At 45.8% G+C, this 20,382-nt stretch overlaps 1 protein-coding gene across 3 annotated transcripts in view; it reads left to right on the forward strand.

Annotated features, from left to right (window-relative positions):
• Positions 1–20,382, forward strand: part of fhip2a (FHF complex subunit HOOK interacting protein 2) — a 103,070-nt gene that overhangs the window by 74,848 nt on the left and 7,840 nt on the right. For all 3 annotated transcript variants that reach the window (XM_072479456.1, XM_072479454.1, XM_072479455.1), the window contains exons 12-16: positions 2,363–2,506; positions 3,490–3,580; positions 11,202–11,345; positions 18,163–18,303; positions 18,492–18,595. In XM_072479456.1, coding sequence (XP_072335557.1) covers positions 2,363–2,506; positions 3,490–3,580; positions 11,202–11,345; positions 18,163–18,303; positions 18,492–18,595 — 624 coding nt within the window. The remainder of the gene's footprint in view (positions 1–2,362; positions 2,507–3,489; positions 3,581–11,201; positions 11,346–18,162; positions 18,304–18,491; positions 18,596–20,382) is intronic.

Here is a 20,382-nt window from a genome sequence, read left to right on the forward strand (position 1 = left end):
TTTGTTTATATTGCTTGAAAGACCAGCACTGGCCAGGACACCAAAAGCATTCTCCTTACTCCTTTTAAAACAGTGCCTAGGAATCGTTTAGGTTCACCCATAACAGCAGCTGGTGCCTTGATTTAATGTCTCATCTGAAAGATAAAATTGTTATTATTTGGATATAGGAACATTTGTTTTTACACTGCAGACTTCTGCTGTGATAGAAATTGAAAAGATAATACCTGTACTGGTTAACAAGAATCTAATTTCAAAGAAAATATTTGGAAATGTCTTTGCTAGGCACAGAAAGATACCAGCTATTCAACAAATACAAAAATCCAACTACTTCACAGACTCCATATTGTCTGGGGACCCTAGTTTAAAAACCTACGTATTACCAAGCACTCTATGTACTAAACACGAATACAGGGTATTGCAGTAATAAAGCTCCTTCACTGTCAAGAATACTACAGCAGCATCAAACCTATATAAATAAAACATTTTGAACACTTAATTCACAATCTTCCCCACCTTTTGAGTCAATGATTCTTTCCTGAAGTACAGTTTGACAGAAACCTTGGGTACTCAATCAAGTGACCATTATTCATATGCGATGGTGAATAGTGAAGGGTTTTCCGTGACTGGGAAGGCACCACAGAATACCTCAGGATTCCAGATTCCTGCACTTTTTAGCAAAGTTCGCTAGTTAGCATTATGGAGCAGAAACCTTGATAGATCAGTTTTTAAATTTTTTATTTTATTTTTCCAATTAAAGGGCAATTTAGCATGGCCAATTGTGGGGGTGAGGCCCCCACAATCATTGGGAGAACGTGCAAACTCCACAAGGACAATGACCCAGGGCCGGGATCGAACTCGGGTCCTCGGCGCCCTGAGACAACAGTACTAACCACTGTACCACTGTGCTGTCCCTGATGGACCACTTCTAATCCTTCCACCTACATCCGAGCTGAGGTTAGCTGACTCATCATAAACCAGGGATCAGACCTGAGGGCTTTCAAATACATATGTGTCTTAGCTACTCACTGGTCAAACTCACTCAAGCACTGAGGAAATCAATGCAACGATCCTTAAAATAAAATTTTAACACTCCTCTCTTCACTGACATTCTTTATTTTCTCCACTGTTTTTAGAAACTTTGGAATATTTGATTTACCTTCTTCCTGGCTCTACCATTCTCTTTAGAATTAGGTGCAAGTTTTTCTTTAAACAGATTTTCTGAATCTGGACTTTTCAGCGAATCTTGGGATGAGACACTCAAGATTAAAAATCTTGGAAATCTAAAATAAAAACAAATTGCAACAATGTTCTGCCAGAATTTGGCATCACATTTAAAATTGAGAAATCCTATCATACATGTAATTAGATCAATCCTGCGTGTTTATATACATCAAAGCAGGTAGGGAATAAAGCCCTTAGTGGTCACATGAGATCAGAACAATGCAAGTTATCTCATCTACAGTATTTAATGGGTGTGCTATAGTGTGAAGTGGCCAACATTGCCACCAGAGTGCAAATATTTATGAAAATTAATCAATATTCAAATTTTCTTAATTGCTTAAAAAAAACTGCAATTTACTTGAAGATTATTTTAAATAGTACCATGTAGTTTAACTTTGAACCTTTTTTTAAAAGAAAATTCTAACTTCCTTTCCCTCCTTTTGCCCTCCTCATTGTCTCTCTGATCTATTACTTGAAGCAAATGTTCAGGTTGCAGTATGATTCCATGCACTCGAGTTGACTGCTTTTCATTTGGAGCCTTTGACAATAAATGTCGATGTGCTACCCCTTAGAGACTGCTGCGGACCTCTGCTAACTGAGTTGCGACTGTCTAAAGTTATTTTACAGTAGACTGATGCAGCCACCAGACTGGGACGGGCATTCAGCCTCGCAGTGGTAAATGATCAATCTACCAACCAAACATATCACTTAGTCTCTCAAGTTTCCGTGTTGTTACCACATTGGCATCAGTATGGGATAGGAAAAAAATGCACTGAAGACAAAATGCTTTAATAGTACACTATGCTCATCTTGCATGATGCTCGTAATAAAATAATTTACAAAATCAGATTACTTCCGCTACTGCCACCAGTAGTCACAGGTCTGTTAGCAATATTGTGTTGGGTACCTGAATATGCTCTCATCAGAATAAACACACATTTGAAAGGATACAATCTATAATAGTACGGCCAACAGTTTTCAGTTGACGTGAACAAAGCAGGCAAATTGCACACACCCATTATTGTTCTTTGGTAAAATTTTAATGCCAATGTTAAGCATTTTCTTTGTCATGGAATGTACTCTATTCAGAGACTTTATATATTCTAATAATTTCCTACTTGTTCTGTATTTCTTGTTTCAGAGACTTGGAGGAAGATCCACTTTTTACTGATTTGTCACCAGACAACAGACTCCTAGGTTCCAATTGGTTGACTGCTTCCCCACCTCCAACACCAGACCACACAAAATCCGATGGGAAAACAGAAGTTCATAAAATTGTAAATAGGTATGCTCAAAGATTAATTGTAACTTCTCCGCGGTAAATGTAATACTCTATATGCTGGTGGGGAAGAGCAGAACTACATACAAGATAGCAAGAAATCCAATATGGAATTCAGAAGATGCTTCTTCACCAAAGAGTGATAAGAATATGGAACTGTCATCACAGGAACTGGGTGAAGTGAATATATGAATGCATTTAAGGGGTAGTATGGAGCATAAACACTGACATGGATTGGTGGGGTGAATGGCCTGTCTGTGCTGTATATCCTGTGCAACCCTATGTAATACTGGAGTTGTAACCTTTTTTAATATAACAATTTAATTGGATAGTTAATATGGGAAATCTTTGTTGATGTGTCCTTAAAGAATTTGAGCAAATTACCCAGAAACTGTGTTTATACTATTCCCATCAACAAATCAAATTCCTAGTGGAAGGGCATATTCAAACAATAATATTGCAATTATGGCTTGACTTTAAATTGGAGGCCAACGCTAATTTTGTTTGCAAAGAAATAAAGCATTTGTGTAGCTCCTCTCATGACCACAGGCTGTTCCAAAACACTTATTTACTGTTGCAATACACAAAGGCAGAAGCTGATTTTCAGACAGCAAGGTATCACCTACAACAATGAGATTAGTAACCAGATAAGCAGTTTTAGTGATGTCCAGGATTAATATTGTCCAGGACACTTGAGAACTTGCATTGTCCCTTTTATTTGATGCCTTGGAATATTTTATGTCCATTTGAAGCTTAGATGGTTTCCTGAAAATTTAAATTCCAAGAAATCTGATCAAATATCTAAGTGTAATCTTGCCAAATATAATATCCATGTTATATCCATATTATAAAGGCTCATTGGAGATACGTTGCAGTAGCATTAAAATACAAAATTTTGCCATGAATTGTAGTTAACACAGTTAATAGTAAAATAGTTTGATTGAATTATGTAATTTGATTTTGTTTTCTAAATTCCTTGAATATTTTAGTTTCCTGTGTCTTGTTCCTGATGAAGCAAAATCGTCTTACTATGTAGAAGGCACAGGTTATGATACCTACCTCAGAGATGCACACAGGCAGGTAAGGCAAGTAAGAATATTATCCTGCAAAAGTGAAAGCTTAACAATCGATGGACCTATGTCTAACGCTCTATCATAGTTAGTTCATGGAGTCAGCTCCCATCTGTTGCTGACATCACCCAGTTTTGCCTTTCTGCCTTTGATTCCATGTCTTTTGCTCTTGCAATACCTGATGTCTAGTTGTGGATGATCCAGAACTTTCTGCGGCTTAACCTTGTCATTGCCAAGGCGGTTCTGTTTGGTTTCCTCACTGAAATTTAGATCAGCATTTTACAACACGGAAGGGGGCCATTTGCTCCACGGTGTCTGTTGGCTTACTGAAAGGCCTCTGCACTAGAAATACGTTCTGAGATTCCATCCCCCTTTCTGACTTTCTTCAGGCTGAACCTTATGATACACAAACTGTCTTGGTCTCTATTTTGTCCATGTCACTGATTAAACTACAATCTGAACCTTCAGGTTAACCAATATGTTCCTCCAGTATCATCCCAACCATTACTACACCCCACTAACACCACTTATCCCCACTAAACTCAGATAACTCCATTCCTCAGCCACATTGATTACTCTCTCATTCTGGAACCCTTCTGCTTTGCCTCATTTTCTCCAGCAATAAAACCTGCTAAAAATCTAAATTTATCTTTTCTTATAACGGATGGTGGATTCGGTCTCATCATTCGGAGTGATGACAATGGTAGCTTAGGCTTTCACAACACCTTTTAATATAGCAAAATCGCGTGGGGCCCAAATGAAAGGAGGAGCATACAAATAAAGGAGGTTTTAAGGAAAGCTTTAAAGGTGCTCCTACTCAAAATCTGTGCATGATAACTTATTCTTAACTATATCTTTTTAAAAATACAGCCTCCTGAAGCTTTGTCCAAATCTTTTTGTTTGCACCTTGGGATGAAAGGGTTGTCCATGAAAGCTGAATAAATTGGGTCTGTGTTATCTGGAGTTTCGAAGAATAAGAGATAATCTCATTGGAACATTCAAGATTATGAAGGAGCTTGAGGGGGTAGAAACTGAGAGGTTATTTTTCCCTGGCTGAAAAATCAAGAACACGAGGCCCGGTTTTAGGATGAGGGATCAATCATTTAGGACTGAGGTGAAGAGAAATTTCCTCACTCAAAGGGTTGTGAGTCTTTGGAGTTCTGTACCCAGGAGGATTAGACAGAGTCTCGGCGTCACAGAGAATCTAGGAATATGGGGAGCAGACGAGAAAGTGAAATTGAAGCCTAAGATTAGCTGTAATCATATTGAATGGCAGAGCAGGCTCGATAGGCCATGTGGTCTTCCCTTGCTCCTATTTCTTATTTTCTTAAACCAACAAACAATCATTTCTATTTCTTGGGCTTTAACAAAGGGTCACCTTGACTCGTAATGTTAGCTCTTTTCTCTTCCCTACAGATGCTACTATGCTGAGATTTTCCAGCATTTTCTCTTTTGGTTTCAGACTCCAGCATCCGCAACAATTTGCATTTTCCTATAATGAATGGAAATTAAATTATTTCTAAGAAATGTTAATGCAGTCGGACTTCCGGCGCGGTAGGAGAGCAGTCGCGGGCAACGGTGCTCCGACAGTCGCGTCCCATTCCCGGGGAGAGACAAAAAAACACAACGCGCAAACCGGCCGGACTGCCCCCCCCCCCCCCCCCCCCCCCCCCCCCCCCGCGCACGGCAGGAGAACGTGGAGACCGAGCGAGGACCGTGCCAGCAGCAGGGACCGACCCCCCCCCCCCCCCCCCCCCGGCGGCGACCACGAGGTAGGCGGCGGAACAAAGGACACCCGGCCCAGCCAGGTATCTCTCTCGACCCTCCTGACCCGGCCTGTGGGTGAGTGAGAGGGGAAAAAAGAACTTCCCCAAAAACATTTTGAAGAGGAAACTTGTAAAGAGAAAGGGGAAAAAAACTTGCTTTCCCCTCTTTTTTTAAAAAAAAATGTTCTTTAAATTATTTGAAAAAGGGATCGGGGGGAGAGGAGTGTTAAAGGAGGGAAGGGGAAAAGAAAAGGGAGGAGAAACAAAAAGGGGGGGGGGAATGCCAAAAGGTAGCCAAAGCAGAGGGTGAAAGGGCACCAGAAGCAGAAGGGGCAATGGGCGAGCCCACTCAGATGAGCTAACCAGCAAACAAAGCGGCAGAACAGAAGGTTCGCCGCAACAAAATGAACTGGGCAGACGGGAGCTTTTTGCCCTTGGCCCAGGGAGGAACTGGAACTGGAAGGCAACCTTAGCGAGGTGCTGAGGGAACATCAGAAAAACAAGGCAGAGGCTAGGGCAGACATGGAAGCCGCGGTGCAGGCCAAAGCCCTGGCGGAGGTGCAGCTCGCCCTGGGCAGAGCAGAGGAGAGACTGGAAGCCCAAGAAGAGAAACTGGAAGCCCAAGAGGCGACTATTAAGGAGCTGGAAAAAGCCACGACTGACATGAGCAACCTGGTCATGGCCCTGGAGAAGGAGGTGGTGAGACTGGTCACAATGCAGCGGAGCTTGATGGGCAGAGTGGACAATCAGGAAAACAGCACGAGAAGGCAAAATGTAAGGATGGTGGGTCTTCCAGAGGGGATCGAGGGTAGAAACCCCACTGCATACGTGGCTGAGATGCTGGGTAACTTAGTGGGGAGGAAACCTTGGCCACCAGAAATGGACAGAGCACACCGATCGCTGCGCCCGAAACCCAAGGCAGGGGATAATCCGAGGGCAGTCGTAGCTAAACTGCACCCGTACCAAGCCAGGGAATCATTCCTGCGCTGGGCCAGGCAAAACAGAACCTGCAAATGGGAAGGGCACTTCATTAGAGTCTACGAGGACATTGGGGCAGACCTAGCCAGGAGATGGGCCAAATTCAATAGAGTGAAAGCAGCTGTTCACAAGAATGATGTACGTTCTTGTGCACAACATATACATCAGAATTGACTTCTTTGTCGTGCGGAAAACGGTATTTCCAGGGGTAGACAAAGTGGAATACTCCGCAATTGTGATATCCGACCACGCTCCACACTACATGGACGTGAGGCTGGAGACGGGCAGGGCCCAACGCCCCACATGGCGGTTGAACATTGCCCTACTAGCAGACAAGGCCTTCAACGAAAAGATATGACAGGCCATAGCAGAGTACATGGAGAACAACCAAAATGGGGAGGTATCACTCTCCACGTTCTGGGAAGCACTAAAGGCCAGAGTTAGAGGGGAAATTATGGCTTTCAGAGCTTGAAGAGATGGGGCAGAAAGGGTGGCTAGGCAGCAGCTGGTCGACTCCATACTGGAGGATGACCGTAAATACTCCAAGGCCCCGACCGTAGAGCTCCTGGCAGAGAGGAAAGAGCTACAAAGGAACTTTGATCTGCTCTCCGCCAAGGAAGCAGTGCACCAACTCCACCAGGCACGTGGGACCCTATACGAATACAGAAACAAAGCCAGCCGCCTGTTGGCGCACCAGTCGAGAAAGCAGGCAGCCACCAGAGAAATTGCACAAATCAGTGATACCAGAGGCACATTAGAAACAGAACCGGAAAAGATTAACAAAACCTTCAAGGCCTTCTACCAAGGGCTGTACACCTCCGAGCCCCCAATGGGGGGATCTGGGATGAAACGGTTCCTTGATGGACTGCTCATACCAGTCGTGGGGGAGGGCAGGAAACGGGGCCTGGAAGCACCACTACCACTGGGAGAGATCATTAGCTCCATGCAGGCGGGGAAGGCGCCAAGACCAGATGTGTTCCCAGCGGACTTCTGCAAAAAATGTGCGACAGCACTGGCCCCGCACCTGCGGGAGATGTTCACAGACTCGCTAGCGAGAGGCACACTGCCACCTACGCTAGCACAGGCCTCAATCTCGCTGATACCTAAGAAAGATAAAGACCCAACGGAATGTAGGTCACCCAGACCCATCTCACTGCTGAACACAGATGCCAAAATCCTAGCCAAAAGACTAGAACACTGCATACCAGAAGTGGTCGCAGAGGACCAGATGGGTTTTGTCAAAGGTAGGCAGCTAACCTCGAACATCAGGCGCCTGCTAAACGTGATAATGACCCCATCCGGGGAGAGAACATCAGAGGTGATCATCTCCCTAGATGCAGAAAAGGCCTTCAACAGAGTCGAATGGAAATACCTCATAGAAGTACTGGAGCGGTTCGGGCTTGGAACAGGGTTCATCTCCTGGGTAAAACTCCTATACAACACTCCCATGGCGAGTGTACGGACCAACAACACCAACTCCCGATACTTCCACAGGGGCATCAGACAAGGATGCCCACTGTTCCCGCTGCTGTTCGCTTGAGCGATCGAACCATTAGCAATTGCTCTCAGAGCAGCAAAAAGTTGGAGGGGGGTCCAAAGGGACGGCAGAGAGCACAGAGTCTCACTCTATACAGATAACCTGCTCCTCTACATTTCGGACTCACAAAGCAACATGGACGGAATCATCGCGCTCCTGAAAGAGTTTGGGCCTTCTCGGGCTACAAACTCAACATGAGCAAAAGCAAGATCTTCCCGGTACACCCACAAGGAGGGGGAGTAGCATGAACGGGACTGCCGTTTAAACAAGCCCGACACAAATTCCGCTACCTGGGGATCCAAATAGCCCATGACTGGAAAGAGATCCACAAATGGAACCTCACCAGTCTGACCGAGGAAGTAAAAAAGGACCTGCAAAGATGAAACACACTTCCACTCTCCCTCGCGGGGAGAGTCCAGATGATCAAAATGAACGTGTTGCCCAGGTACCTCTTCCTATTCAGATCCATCCTGATCTACATCCCCAAGTCCTTTTTCAAAGCACTAGACAAACTAATCATGGCATTCGTATGGGGTGGGGGGGGGGGGGAGAGAATGCTAGGATCCCAACGAAGGTCCTACAAAAAGGGCAGCACGGTAGCATAGTGGTTAGCACAATTGCTTCACAGCTCCAGAGTCCCAGGTTCGATTCCCGGCTTGGGTCACTGTCTGTGCGGAGTCTGCACATTCTCCCCGTGTGTGCATGGGTTTCCTCCAGGTGCTCCGGTTTCCTCCCACAGTCCAAAGATGTGCAGGTTAGGTGAATTGGCCATGCTAAATTGCCCTTAGTGTCCAAAATTGCCCTTAGTGTTGGATGAGGTTACTGGGTTATGGGGATAGAGTGGAGGTGTGGACTATGAGTAGGGTGCTCTTTCCAAGAGCCGGTGCAGACTCGATGGGCCGAATGGCCTCCTTCTGCACTAAATTCGATGAAAAAACAAAATCCAGGGGGGGGCTAGCCCTCCCAAACCTACAGTTCTACCACTGGGCGGCGACGGCCGAGCGATCAAGGAGCCAGAAGCCGAGTGGGTGCGCGCAGAAGAGGCCTCCTGCAAGGGGACCTCCCTCCGGGGCCCTCGCCACTGCAGCACTCCCATCCCCACCAAAAAAACACTCCATCAGCCCGGTGGTGATAGCCACCCTCCAGTCCTGGAACCAACTACAGCAGCAATTTGGCCTGACCAAAATGTTGGACGGAGCTCCCATCTGCAACAACCATAGGTTCACACCAGCGCTGCCTGACGCCACCTTTTTTAAAAAGTGGGGACAGGACAGAAGGCCACTGACAGTCATGGACCCATACACGGGCGGCAGGGTCGCAACAATGGATGAACTGACAGAGCAATTCCAGCTAGCCAGGGGGAATGAGCTAAGGTACCTGCAACTCAAAAACTTCCTACGAAAGAGACAAGAGCAGCACGGTGGCGCAGTGGTTAGTGCTGCTGCCTCACGTCGCCGAGGTCCCAGATTCGATCCCGGCTCTGGGTCACTGTCCCTGTGGAGTTTGCACATTCTCGCGTGTTTGTGTGAGTTTCGCCCCCACAACCCAAAGATGTGCAGGGTAGGTGGATTGGCCATACTAAATTGCCCCTTAATTGGAAAAAAATGAATTGGGTACTCTAAATTTATTTTAAAAAACGACTTATCCACAACCGCCACGACAGACATTACTGGAAGAGTTACTGGACGCAAGCACCTCAGATAAAGGGAACTGTAGCGACATGTATGACCGACTGGTAGAAGGGGCCGACACCGTACTGAACGTAACAAGAAAGAAATGGGAGGAGGACCTGGGGATTGAAATAGGGTGGGGACTCTGGAGCGAAGCACTGCATAGGGTCAACTCCACATCCACGTGAGCAAAGCTCAGCCTGACGCAACTAAAAGTGGTAAATAGAGCCCACTTAACAAGAACTCGTATGAGTAGGTTTCTCCTGGAGGTGGAGGATAGATGTCAACGGTGCCAAGGAGGCCCGGCCAACCACGCCCATATGTTCTGGTCTTGCCCCAGGACTTGCGGGGTACTGGACAGCCTTCTTCGAGGCAATGTCCAAAGTGATGGGGATGAGAGTGCAGCCATGCCCGAAAGTGGCGGTCTTCAGGGTATCAGACCAGCCAGATCTGTTCCTGGGGAGGAGGGCGGACATCCTTGCCTTTGCCTCCCTGATCGCCCGCCGTAGAATCTGTTCGGCTGGCGGTCAGCAGCACCATCCAAAGCTGCAGACTGGCTGTCCGACCTCTTGGAATCTCTCCAAATGGAGAAAATCAAATTCGCCATCCAAGGGTCAGACGATGGCTTCCACAGAACGTGGGAGCCATTCACCCAATTGTTCCGGGACCTGTTTGTGGCCAAGCCAGGTAGCCAAGAATCATGGGAAAGTAGCCGAGGCCGGGGGGGGGGGGGGGGGGGAGGAGATAGCAGGTTGGGGGGGATAGCAGCTAAACCTAAGAGAAAAGAAAGGCGAACCACAGGAGAAGGGGGAGGGGGGGGTGGAAGAGGGAGGAGACGGGGACCAATAGAGGGGAACCAGTGAGGTGGGGGGGGAGGCAAGGGAATGACAGCTGGAAGGAGGGCACGGGAAACAATAACAAACTTGGCATCTACAGGAGCAAAGAACAAGGAAAATCCGGGCGAAAGACGGGACGAACGGCTGAAGTGGAGGTGATCGCGAGACGACAACCGAAAACCGTCTGGGAGAAGCAAGCGGCAACACCAACACCAGATCCATTCGTGTATTGCCCTCTGTAATTGTTCTGTAATTGTTTTCCCGGCGCCCAAATGTACTTGTACCCCCCCCCCCCCTCCACCAACCACCACCACAAACCGATGCCTACTTACGTGCTAAAAACAATAGAGCTGCTGTTGTTGAGCAAGCACATAATATCCAACCAATTATTTTATTCTAACTTTTTTTTTTGGTGTTTGTTTTGTTTTCTGTGCGTGTTCCCTTCTCTTCTATATATATATATATATATATATATATATATATTTATGTATTCTATTTTGTGTCCAGAACGGTAAACATACTTTATTCAAAAACCCAATAAAAAACATTTATTTTTAAAAAGGAATGTTAATGCAAAGCCAATAACTATGAACAAACACAACAGAGATTTGTGTTATAATGTGATTGCCTTGGCATAGTTTGTTTACCCTTCATAAATTTTCAATCGCCAAATCACAAATGCAAATATTCCTTGAGAGTTTGAATTCACCGAGTACTTTTTAGCTTCATGCTATATGTAAGATACACCTGTAGTGTAATTTCTTCCACCGACTGAAAAGGAGAGCCATTGGATGGTGAAGTTGTTTTATGTGCTTGAGTTCATTAATATTTATTTAATTGACAGTTCCGGGATTGTTGTGGTAATTGTATGAGATGGGACTGGCCAGCGATACCTAAACCTTTGGAGAAATGCAATCTGGAATCTCCTTTCTTTGAGGGACATTTTCTAAAAGTTCTATTTGATCGAATGGGCAGAATCCTTGATCAGGTAATGTTAAAGTTGTTGAAATAATTTTTTTTTTAAATAATAAATTTAGAGTACCCAATTCATTTTTTCCAATTAAGGGGCAATTTAGCGTGTCCAATCCACCTATCCTGCACATCTTTGGGTTGTGGGGACGAAACCCACGCAAACACGGGGAGAATGTGCAAACTCCACACGGACAGTGACCCAGAGCCGGGATTGAACCTGGGACCTCGGCGCCGTGAGGCAGCAATGCTAACCACTGCGCCACCGTGCTGCCCTGAAATAATTTTCATGATTCATTTCGGAGAAAAAAGGCGTGACTATTATTGGGTAATTTGAGACACAAATAACCACCCCCCTCTGGCCTTTTCCCCCCTCTCTCTGGCCTCTTTCCCCCAGCCCCCCCTCCATCCCCCTCTCTCTGGCCTCTGTCTCCTCCCCCCCCCCCCTCCCTCTCTCTGGCCTCTGTCTTCCCCCCCCCCCCCTCTCTCTGGCCTCTGTCTCCCCCCCCCTCTCTCTGGCCTCTGTCTCCCCCTCTCTCTGGCCTCTGTCTCCCCCCCTCTCTCTGGCCTCTGTCTCCCCCCCCCCTTCTCGCTCGCCTCTTCTCTTCCCCCTCCCCCCTCCCCGCTGGCCTCTTCTCCCCCCCGCCCCCTCTCACTGGCCTTCCCCCCCACACCCCCCCTCTCACTGGCCTCTTCTCCCCCCCCGCCCCCTCTCACTGGCCTCACCCCCCCCCCCCCCCCCCGCCCTCTCACTGCCCCCCCCTCCTCTCTCTGGCCTTCCACCCCCTCTCTCTGGCCTCTGTCTCCCCCATCCCCCCTCTCGCTCGCCTCATTCCCCCTCGCGCTCGCCTCTTCCTCCCCCCCCCCGCTGGCCTTGCCCCCCCCCTCTCACTGGCCTCCGCCCCCCCAACCTCTCACTGGCCTCCGCCCCCCTCTCTCTGGCCTTTCCCCCCCATCTCTCTCGCCTCCCCCCCCCCCCCTCTCTCTGGCCTCTGTCTCCCCCCTCTCTCTGGCCTCTGTCTCCCCCCCCTCTCTGGCCTCTGTCTCCCCCCCCTCTCTGGCCTCTGTCTCCCCCCTCTCTCTGGCCTCTGTCTCCCCCCTCTCTCTGGCCTCTGTCTCCCCCCTCTCTCTGGCCTCTGTCTCCCCCCTCTCTCTGGCCTCTGTCTCCCCCTCTCTCTGGCCTCTGTCTTCCCCCCCCCCCTTCTCGCTCGCCTCTTCTCTTCCCCCTCCCCGCTGGCCTCTTCTCCCCCCCCGCCCCTCTCACTGGCCTTCGCCCCCCCCCCCACACACACCCTCTCACTGGCCTCTTCTCCCCCCCCGCCCCCTCTCACTGGCCTCCCACCCCCCCCGCCCTCTCACTGCCCCCCCCCCCCCCCTCCTCTCTCTGGCCTTCCACCCCCTCTCTCTGGCCTCTGCCTCCCCCATCCCCCCTCTCGCTCGCCTCATTCCCCCCCGCGCGCTCGCCTCTTCCTCCTCCCCCCCCCCCCCCCCCCCTGCTGGCCTTGCCCCCCCCCCCTCTCACTGGCCTCCGCCCCCCCCTCTCACTGGCCTCCGCCCCCCTCTCTCTGGCCTTTCCCCCCACCTCTCTCGCCTCCCCCCCCCCTCTCTCTCTCTCTGACCTTCCATCACCCCTCACTTTGGCTTTCCCCCCCCCCCCTCTCTCTCTGGACTTTCCCTCCCCTCTCTCTGTCCTTTCCCTCCCCTCTCTCTGGCCTTTCCCTCCCTTTGTCTGTCTCTCAGCCAGGGCCTCAGTGCGTGTGTGGGGGGGAATGCACAGTGCAGATGGTGTAAAATCAAATATGGTAACGTAACTCAAGAATAAGTTCCTCATGATGAAAAAAACGTTTTACCAAACTGACTAAAGCAACTTATAGTGAGGACTTGGATACATTACATTCTATCCCTTTATCTAAGTCATTAGTGGAAGAAGAACAATATGGTGCTTATTAACTGCGATAATTTCTACTACTGTATTCACCAAAGAGAAGGAATTGGTGGATGTTGAGTCTGACGAAGGGTGTGCAGATAGCGTGGGTCACATTGAGATCCAAAAAGATGAGGTGTTCGGCGTCTTGAAAAATATTAAGGTGGATAAGTCCCCAGGGCCTGATGGGATCTATCCCAGAATACTGAAGGGGGCAAGAGAGGAAATTGCTGAGGCCTTGACAGAAATCTTTGGATCCTCACTGTCTTCAGGTGATGTCCCAGAGGACTGGAGAATAGCCAATGTTGATCTTTTGTTTAAGAAGGGTAGCAAGGATAATCCAGGGAACTACAGGCTGGTGAGCCTTACGTCAGTGGTAGGGAAATTACTGGAGAGAATTCTTCGAGACAGGATCTACTCCCATTTGGAAGCAAGCGGTCGTATTAGCGAGAGGCAGCACGGTTTTGTGAAGGGGAGGTTGAGTCTCACTAACTTGATAGAGTTTTTCGAGGAGGTCACAAAGATGATTGATGCAGGTAGGGCAGTGGATGTTGTCTATATGGACTTTGACAAGGTCCCTCATGGTAGACTGGTACAAAAGGTGAAGTCACACGGGATCAGAGGTGAGCTGGCAAGATGGATATAGAACTGGCTAAGTCATAGAAGGCAGAGAGTAGCAATGGAAGGGTGCTTTTCTGATTGGAGGGCTGTGATTAGTGGTGTTCCGCAGGGATCAGTACTGGGATCTTTGCTGTTCGTAGTATATATAAATGATTTGGAGGAAAATGTAACTGGTCTGATTAGTAAGTTTGCGGGCGACACAAAGGTTGGCTTTTTGGTGTGACTTTTTTTTAGCTTGAGGATATATCAGTTACTTCGCTGATTCAGTTTGACACAATGTTGGTGTTTTAGTTGATAAGGCAAGTGAAATCTTGGAAGGATTATAAAACATTTCCATTTGTATCTTTATCAGTGCTCGTCACGATGAGTACTTTAGTACTGGAAGTGGCATATTGTCTACTATGTACCCAGTTTGTGAAACTATAGGCCAGTTTATGTGAAGATGAGACATGAATGTTCAGTTAGGGCACTAAAGAGTTACAAGTTAGCTAGGAAGGACCTAAAGAGAGAGCTAAGAAGAGCCAGGAGGGGACATGAGAAGTCTTTGGCAGGTAGCATCAAGGATAACCCTAAAGCTTTCTATAGATATGTCAGGAATAAAAGAATGACGAGGGTAAGAGTAGGGCCAGTCAAGGACAGTAGTGGGAAGTTGTGTGTGGAGTCCGAGGAGATCGGAGAGGTGGTAAATGAATATTTTTCATCAGTATTCACACAGGAAAAAGACAATGTTGTCGAGGAGAATACTGAGATTCAGGCTATTAGACTAGAAGGGCTTGAGGTTCATAAGGAGGAGGTGTTAGCAATTCTGGAAAGTGTGAAAATAGATACGTCCCCTGGGCCACATGGGATTTATCCTAGGATTCTCTGGGAAGCTAGGGAGGAGATTGCTGAGCCTTTGGCTTTGATCTTTAAGTCATCTTTGTCGACAGGAATAGTGCCAGAAGACTGGAGGATAGCAAATGTTGTCCCCTTGTTCAAGAAAGGGAGTAGAGACAACCCAGGTAACTATAGACCAGTGAGCCTTACTTCTGTTGTGGGCAAAATCTTGGAAAGGTTTATAAGAGATAGGATGTATAATCATTTGGAAAGGAATAATTTGATTAGAGATACTCAACACGGTTTTGTGAAGGATAGGTCGTGCCTCACAAACCTTATTGAGTTATTTGAGAAGGTGACCAAACAGGTGGATGAGGGTAAAGCAGTTGATGTGGTGTATATGGATTTCAGTAAAGCGTTTGATAAGGTTCCCCACGGTAGGCTACTGCAGAAAATACGGAGGCATGGGATTCAGGGTGATTTAGCAGTTTGCATCAGAAATTGGCTAGCTGGAAGAAGACAAAGGGTGGTGGTTGATGGGAAATGTTCAGACTGGAGTCCAGTTACTAGTGGTGTACCACAAGGATCTGTTTTGGGGCCACTGCTGTTTGTCATTTTTATAAATGACCTTGAGGAGGGCGTAGAAGGATGGGTGAGTAAATTTGCAGATGACACTAAAGACGGTGGAGTTGTGGACAGTGCGGAAGGATGTTACAAGTTACAGAGGGACATAGATAAGCTGCAGTGCTGGGCTGAGAGGTGGCAAATTGAATTTAATGCAGGAAAGTATGAGGTGATTCATTTTGGAAGGAATAACAGGAAGACAGAGTACTGGGCTAATGGTAAGATTCTTGGCAGTGTGGATGAGCAGAGAGATCTCGGTGTCCATGTACATAGATCCCTGAAAGTTGCCACCCAGGTTGAGAGGTTTGTTAAGAAGGCGTACGGTGTGTTAGCTTTTATTGGCAGAGGGATTGAGTTTCGGAGCCATGAGGTCATGTTGCAGCTGTACAAAACTCTAGTGCGGGCCGCATTTGGAGTATTGCGTGCAATTCTGGTCGCCGCATTATAGGAAGGATGTGGAAACATTGGAAAGGGTGCAGAGGAGATTTACCAGAATGTTGCCTGGTATGGAGGGAAGATCTTGTGAGGAAAGGCTGAGGGACTTGAGGCTGTTTTCGTTAGAGAGAAGGTTAAGAGGTGACTTAATTGAGGCATACAAGATGATCAGAGGATTGGATAAGGTGGACAGTGAGAGCCTTTTTCCTCGGATGGTGATGTCTAGCACGAGGGGACATAGCTTTAAATTGAGGGGAGATAGATATAAGACAGATGTCAGAGGTAGGTTCTTTACTCAGAAAGTAGTACAGGCGTGGAATGGCCTGCCTGCAACAGTAGTGGACTCGCCAACACTAGGGGCATTCAAATGGTCATTGGATAGACATATAGACAATAAGGGAATAGTGTAGATGGACTTTGGAGTGGTTTCACAGGTCGGCGCAACATCGAGGGCCGAAGGGCCTGTACTGCACTGTAATGTTCTAGTTAGCCTAACATCTGTCATAGGGAAAATTAAAAGCCATTATTGAAGATGTTATGGCAGGGCACTTGGAAGAATTCAAGGCAATCAGACAGTGTTAGCATGGTTTTGTAAAAGGGGTATTATGTTTAGCCAATTTATCAGAGTTCCTTGAAGGGCTCACGTGTGCTGTGGGAAACAGCTGGCTGTACTGTAATGGATTTCTGGTAGGCATTTAATAACATGCCACATCAAAGCTTATTGAGTAAAATAAAAGCTCCTGGTGTCGGCCATAACATTGGCATGGATTGATGGTTTACTAGCTAACAGGAATACAAGAGTTGGCATAAATATGTGTATTTGGCATGATGTGACGCACGGTGTGCTGCAGGGAGCAGTACTGGGGCCTCAGCTTTTTACAATTTACATAAAAGATTTGAATGAAGGGATTGAACATATGGTTGCTAAATTTACTGGTGACAGATAGATAGGAAAGTAAATTGGCAAGAGGGTGTAAGAGGCTGCAAAGAGACAGAGAGGTTAAGTGAGTGGGCAAAAATCTGTCAAATGGAGTATTATTTGGGCAAATGTGAAATTGTCCACTTTGGCAGGAAGAATTTTTTTAAAAGCTTATTATCTAAATCATGAAAAATTGCAACGCTCAGATGCAGAGGGATCTGGGTGTCCCAGTGCATGAATCAGAAAAGGCTAGTATACTTTCAGCAAGTAATTAGGAAGGCTAAGTAATTATGAAAGCAAGTGATAAGAAAGCTAAAGGCACCGTGGCACAGTGGTTAGTACTGTTGCCTCACAGCTTCAGGGACCTGGGTTCAATTCTGGCCTTGGGTGACTTTGTGGAGTTTGCACTTCCTCCGGGTGTCTGTATGGGTTTCCTCCAGGTGCTCCGGTTTCCTCTCTCAGTCCAAAGATGTACAGGTTAGATGGATTGGCAATGCTGAATTGCCCCTTAGTGTCCATTTTGCCCATCGGGTCTGCGCAGGCCCTTGGAAAGAGCACCCTCCTTCAGTCCACATGTCCACCCTATCACCGTACCCAGGGATACGGTGGAGACGTGGGCTTGAGGGTGTTCTTTCCAAGGGCCACGCAGACCCGATGGGCACAATGGCCTCCTTCTGCAATGTAAATTCTATGATTCTAATAAAATATTGTCATTTATTGTGAGGGGAATTGACTACAAAAGTAGGGGGTGTTATGCTTCTGTTGTACAGGGCATTGGTGAGGCCACATCTGGAGTATTGTGTGCAGTATTGGTCTCCTGATTTGAGGAAATATGTAAATGCGTTAGAAGCAGTTCAGGGAAGGTTTACCAGACTAAGACCAAGAATGAGCAGGTTGTCTTATGAGGAAAAGTTGGAGAGGTTACGTTTGTATCCATTAGAGTTTAGAAGATTAAGAGGCAACTTGATCAAAATCTTTAATATCCTGAAGAGTGCTGATGGGATGGATGTGGAGAGGATGTTTTCTCATGTCAGAGAATCTAGAACTAGGGGTCACTGTTTAAAAGTAAGGGGTTGCTCACTTAAAACGGCAATAAGAATATTTTTTTTCTCTGAGGGGCGTGTGTCTCTGGAACTCTTCCTCAAAAGGCAGTGGAAACAGAATCTTTGAATATTTTTAAGACAGTTCGATAAATTCTTGATTAACAAGGGGGGGTGAAGTTCATCAGGGGTGGAAAGTGGGGCTGAGGTTACAGTCAGATCAACCATGATCTTATTGAATGGCAGAGCAGGCTGGAGTGAATCGTTATGTACGTAATGGCTAATGTGATTTATCTTTGTGCAGGGTTTTTTAGTTAGTAAGGAAGCCATGATCGGTACATATTCTTTCTGTTGCCACATTGTATCTGAGAACCTGAAGGCAATTTGAAATGATCCCATTTCTCGTTACTTTTACGTACAGACGCTAATTATTTGCAACTCTCTTCTCCTTTTCCAGCCATATGATGTGAATTTGCAAGTGACATCTGTTTTGTCAAAGTTATCTTTATTCCCCCATCCACACCTACATGAATACTTACTGGATCCTTACATTAATCTGGCTCCTAACTGCAGGTCTTTGTTTTCTGTTATTGTACGGGTAAGTGCATAGCAACACACTTGGATCCTTCATATTGATAGATGTGAAAATTATGCCTATTTATTTAAAAAAAAAATTATTTTAATTTCTAATGGTGGTTCGCTTTTACTGTTAATATAAACTGACTTTTTAATGAACTGTAAAAACATTAAGGATATTACACTAAATTCCTACTAATGAATTTCTAGGTGGTTGGAGATTTAATGTTGAGAATACAACGTATCCCAGACTTCACACCAAAGCTTTTGCTAGTCCGAAAACGTCTGCTGGGCGTTGAGCCAGATGGACCAATGTGAGTTCAGATTAATCACTTTTTCTGATTCCTCTTTCATAAGATTGATATTGTGCATTTATACTGCAAGTAAAAATCTGATAGATGCCTAAATCAAAAATGTTGCAACGGAATCCCCTAAATTGCATTTTCTTTCTCACCGCTACCTCCTACCACGGGTCATTCCAACCTCCGAAAGCATACAACCTATAAGTCCTGCTGTTTGAAAAAACATATATAAAGATTTTATTGATGCCTGTGCACATTCTCCCCGTGTTTGCATGGGTTTCACCACCACAACCCAAAAATGTGCAGGTTAGGTGGATTGGCCATGCTAAATTGCCCTTTAATTGGAAAAACATAATTGGGTACTCTAAATTTATTTTAAAAAGAAAATTGATGCCTGTGCACACTTTATTGCATAGGAGGTGCAAGAGCTTGTTCTTTAACTGAAGGTATCAACTCTAATCCGATTTCCTTGCTATTTCTTAGTATCCTTTTATATTCTTATTTTGACACTTAACCAATCCCTTTTAAATTACATGCTACTCAATAGGCATTTGTAATAAAGCACTCCATGCTCAAATAATCTTCTGTGAAAATAGTTCTTCGCCGCCACCTTCATTATTCCATGTTAATCCTCACTTTTATGCTTCCTTGTTACCAATTCACCACTACTTTACATTACCCTCTTGAGGCCTTTTATGATTTTGACAGCCTCAGTTAGGTATCCAACCTTCTTTGTTTCAGTAAAAACGCTCAATTTTTAAACTCTCGCCACATTTTTAATCCAATTAATTGTCACAGTTGTTGCAAAGGTAACCAGTTTGTGTTTTCCTGCAATTACCTGATCCTGCCTATCATTGTGATCTGCCTCCTGATTCAGCATCATTCCTCTTGTGCCTTGGTCCAAATCCTTTAAATAAATGGAAAATAAAAGATTCCTCAGCCCACGTCTCTGGGCACACCACTGTGCACATCGCACCAATCTGAAAAGCATTGATTACACTCCGTCATCTCTCGGTTCCTGTTAATATGATGTACCTTCAATTTCACAAGTTTCTTGCGTGACAATTTATCAATACTTTCTGAAAACCACACGTAAAACATCCATCATTTTCCTTTTGACTCTGGTTTCCTGAAAGAATTCAGTGCAATTATTTGAATATGATCTGCTTTATCCAATCCCATGTTGATTGTCTTAATTATCTCCTGCCTTCTAATTATTCACTAATCTCATCCTGTATTGCAGATTATAAAAAATAATCTACAAACTGGCCTGTAATGTCCAGATTTCTTTCTTTCTACATTTTGAACTAGGTGTAACTTTGGCCACACTCTAGTCCTTTCATGTAGTTTGTGTTTTCAGGCAGTTTTGAACATTTTTATTTTGCTCGCCACCCGCCTCAGGATTCAGTAAATCATCTGTGCTGGAGGAACTGTTCGCAACAGTTTTGTTTGTGTATGTCTCTCTACTAATTGATCTTCTAGATCTTCTTTAGAACCTACAGTCTCGTCTTTCTCTACCTCCTTAAAGCAGAAGCCCTTCCTTCACTGCCACCCAGAAATCCTTCATCTTTAAATGGGTTCTCTCCCTTTTTGGCAATCCTTTTACTTCTGAATGTGTTTCTTTTTATGTTATTGATTTTTCCCTTTACCTTGATTACTATATTCACTCAACCTTATTTCTAAAAAGATTCTGCTATATTGTTCTCAAGTATTTATTACAACCAACTAGATTTTATTGGCCTAATTTTTGCTGAAATTCCCACGTTCTTTCCATGCTGTTGAACTGTCTAATCTTCGTT

This window comes from Scyliorhinus torazame, chromosome 16, assembly GCF_047496885.1.
Source record: "Scyliorhinus torazame isolate Kashiwa2021f chromosome 16, sScyTor2.1, whole genome shotgun sequence".
Taxonomy (NCBI): Eukaryota; Metazoa; Chordata; class Chondrichthyes; order Carcharhiniformes; family Scyliorhinidae; genus Scyliorhinus; species Scyliorhinus torazame.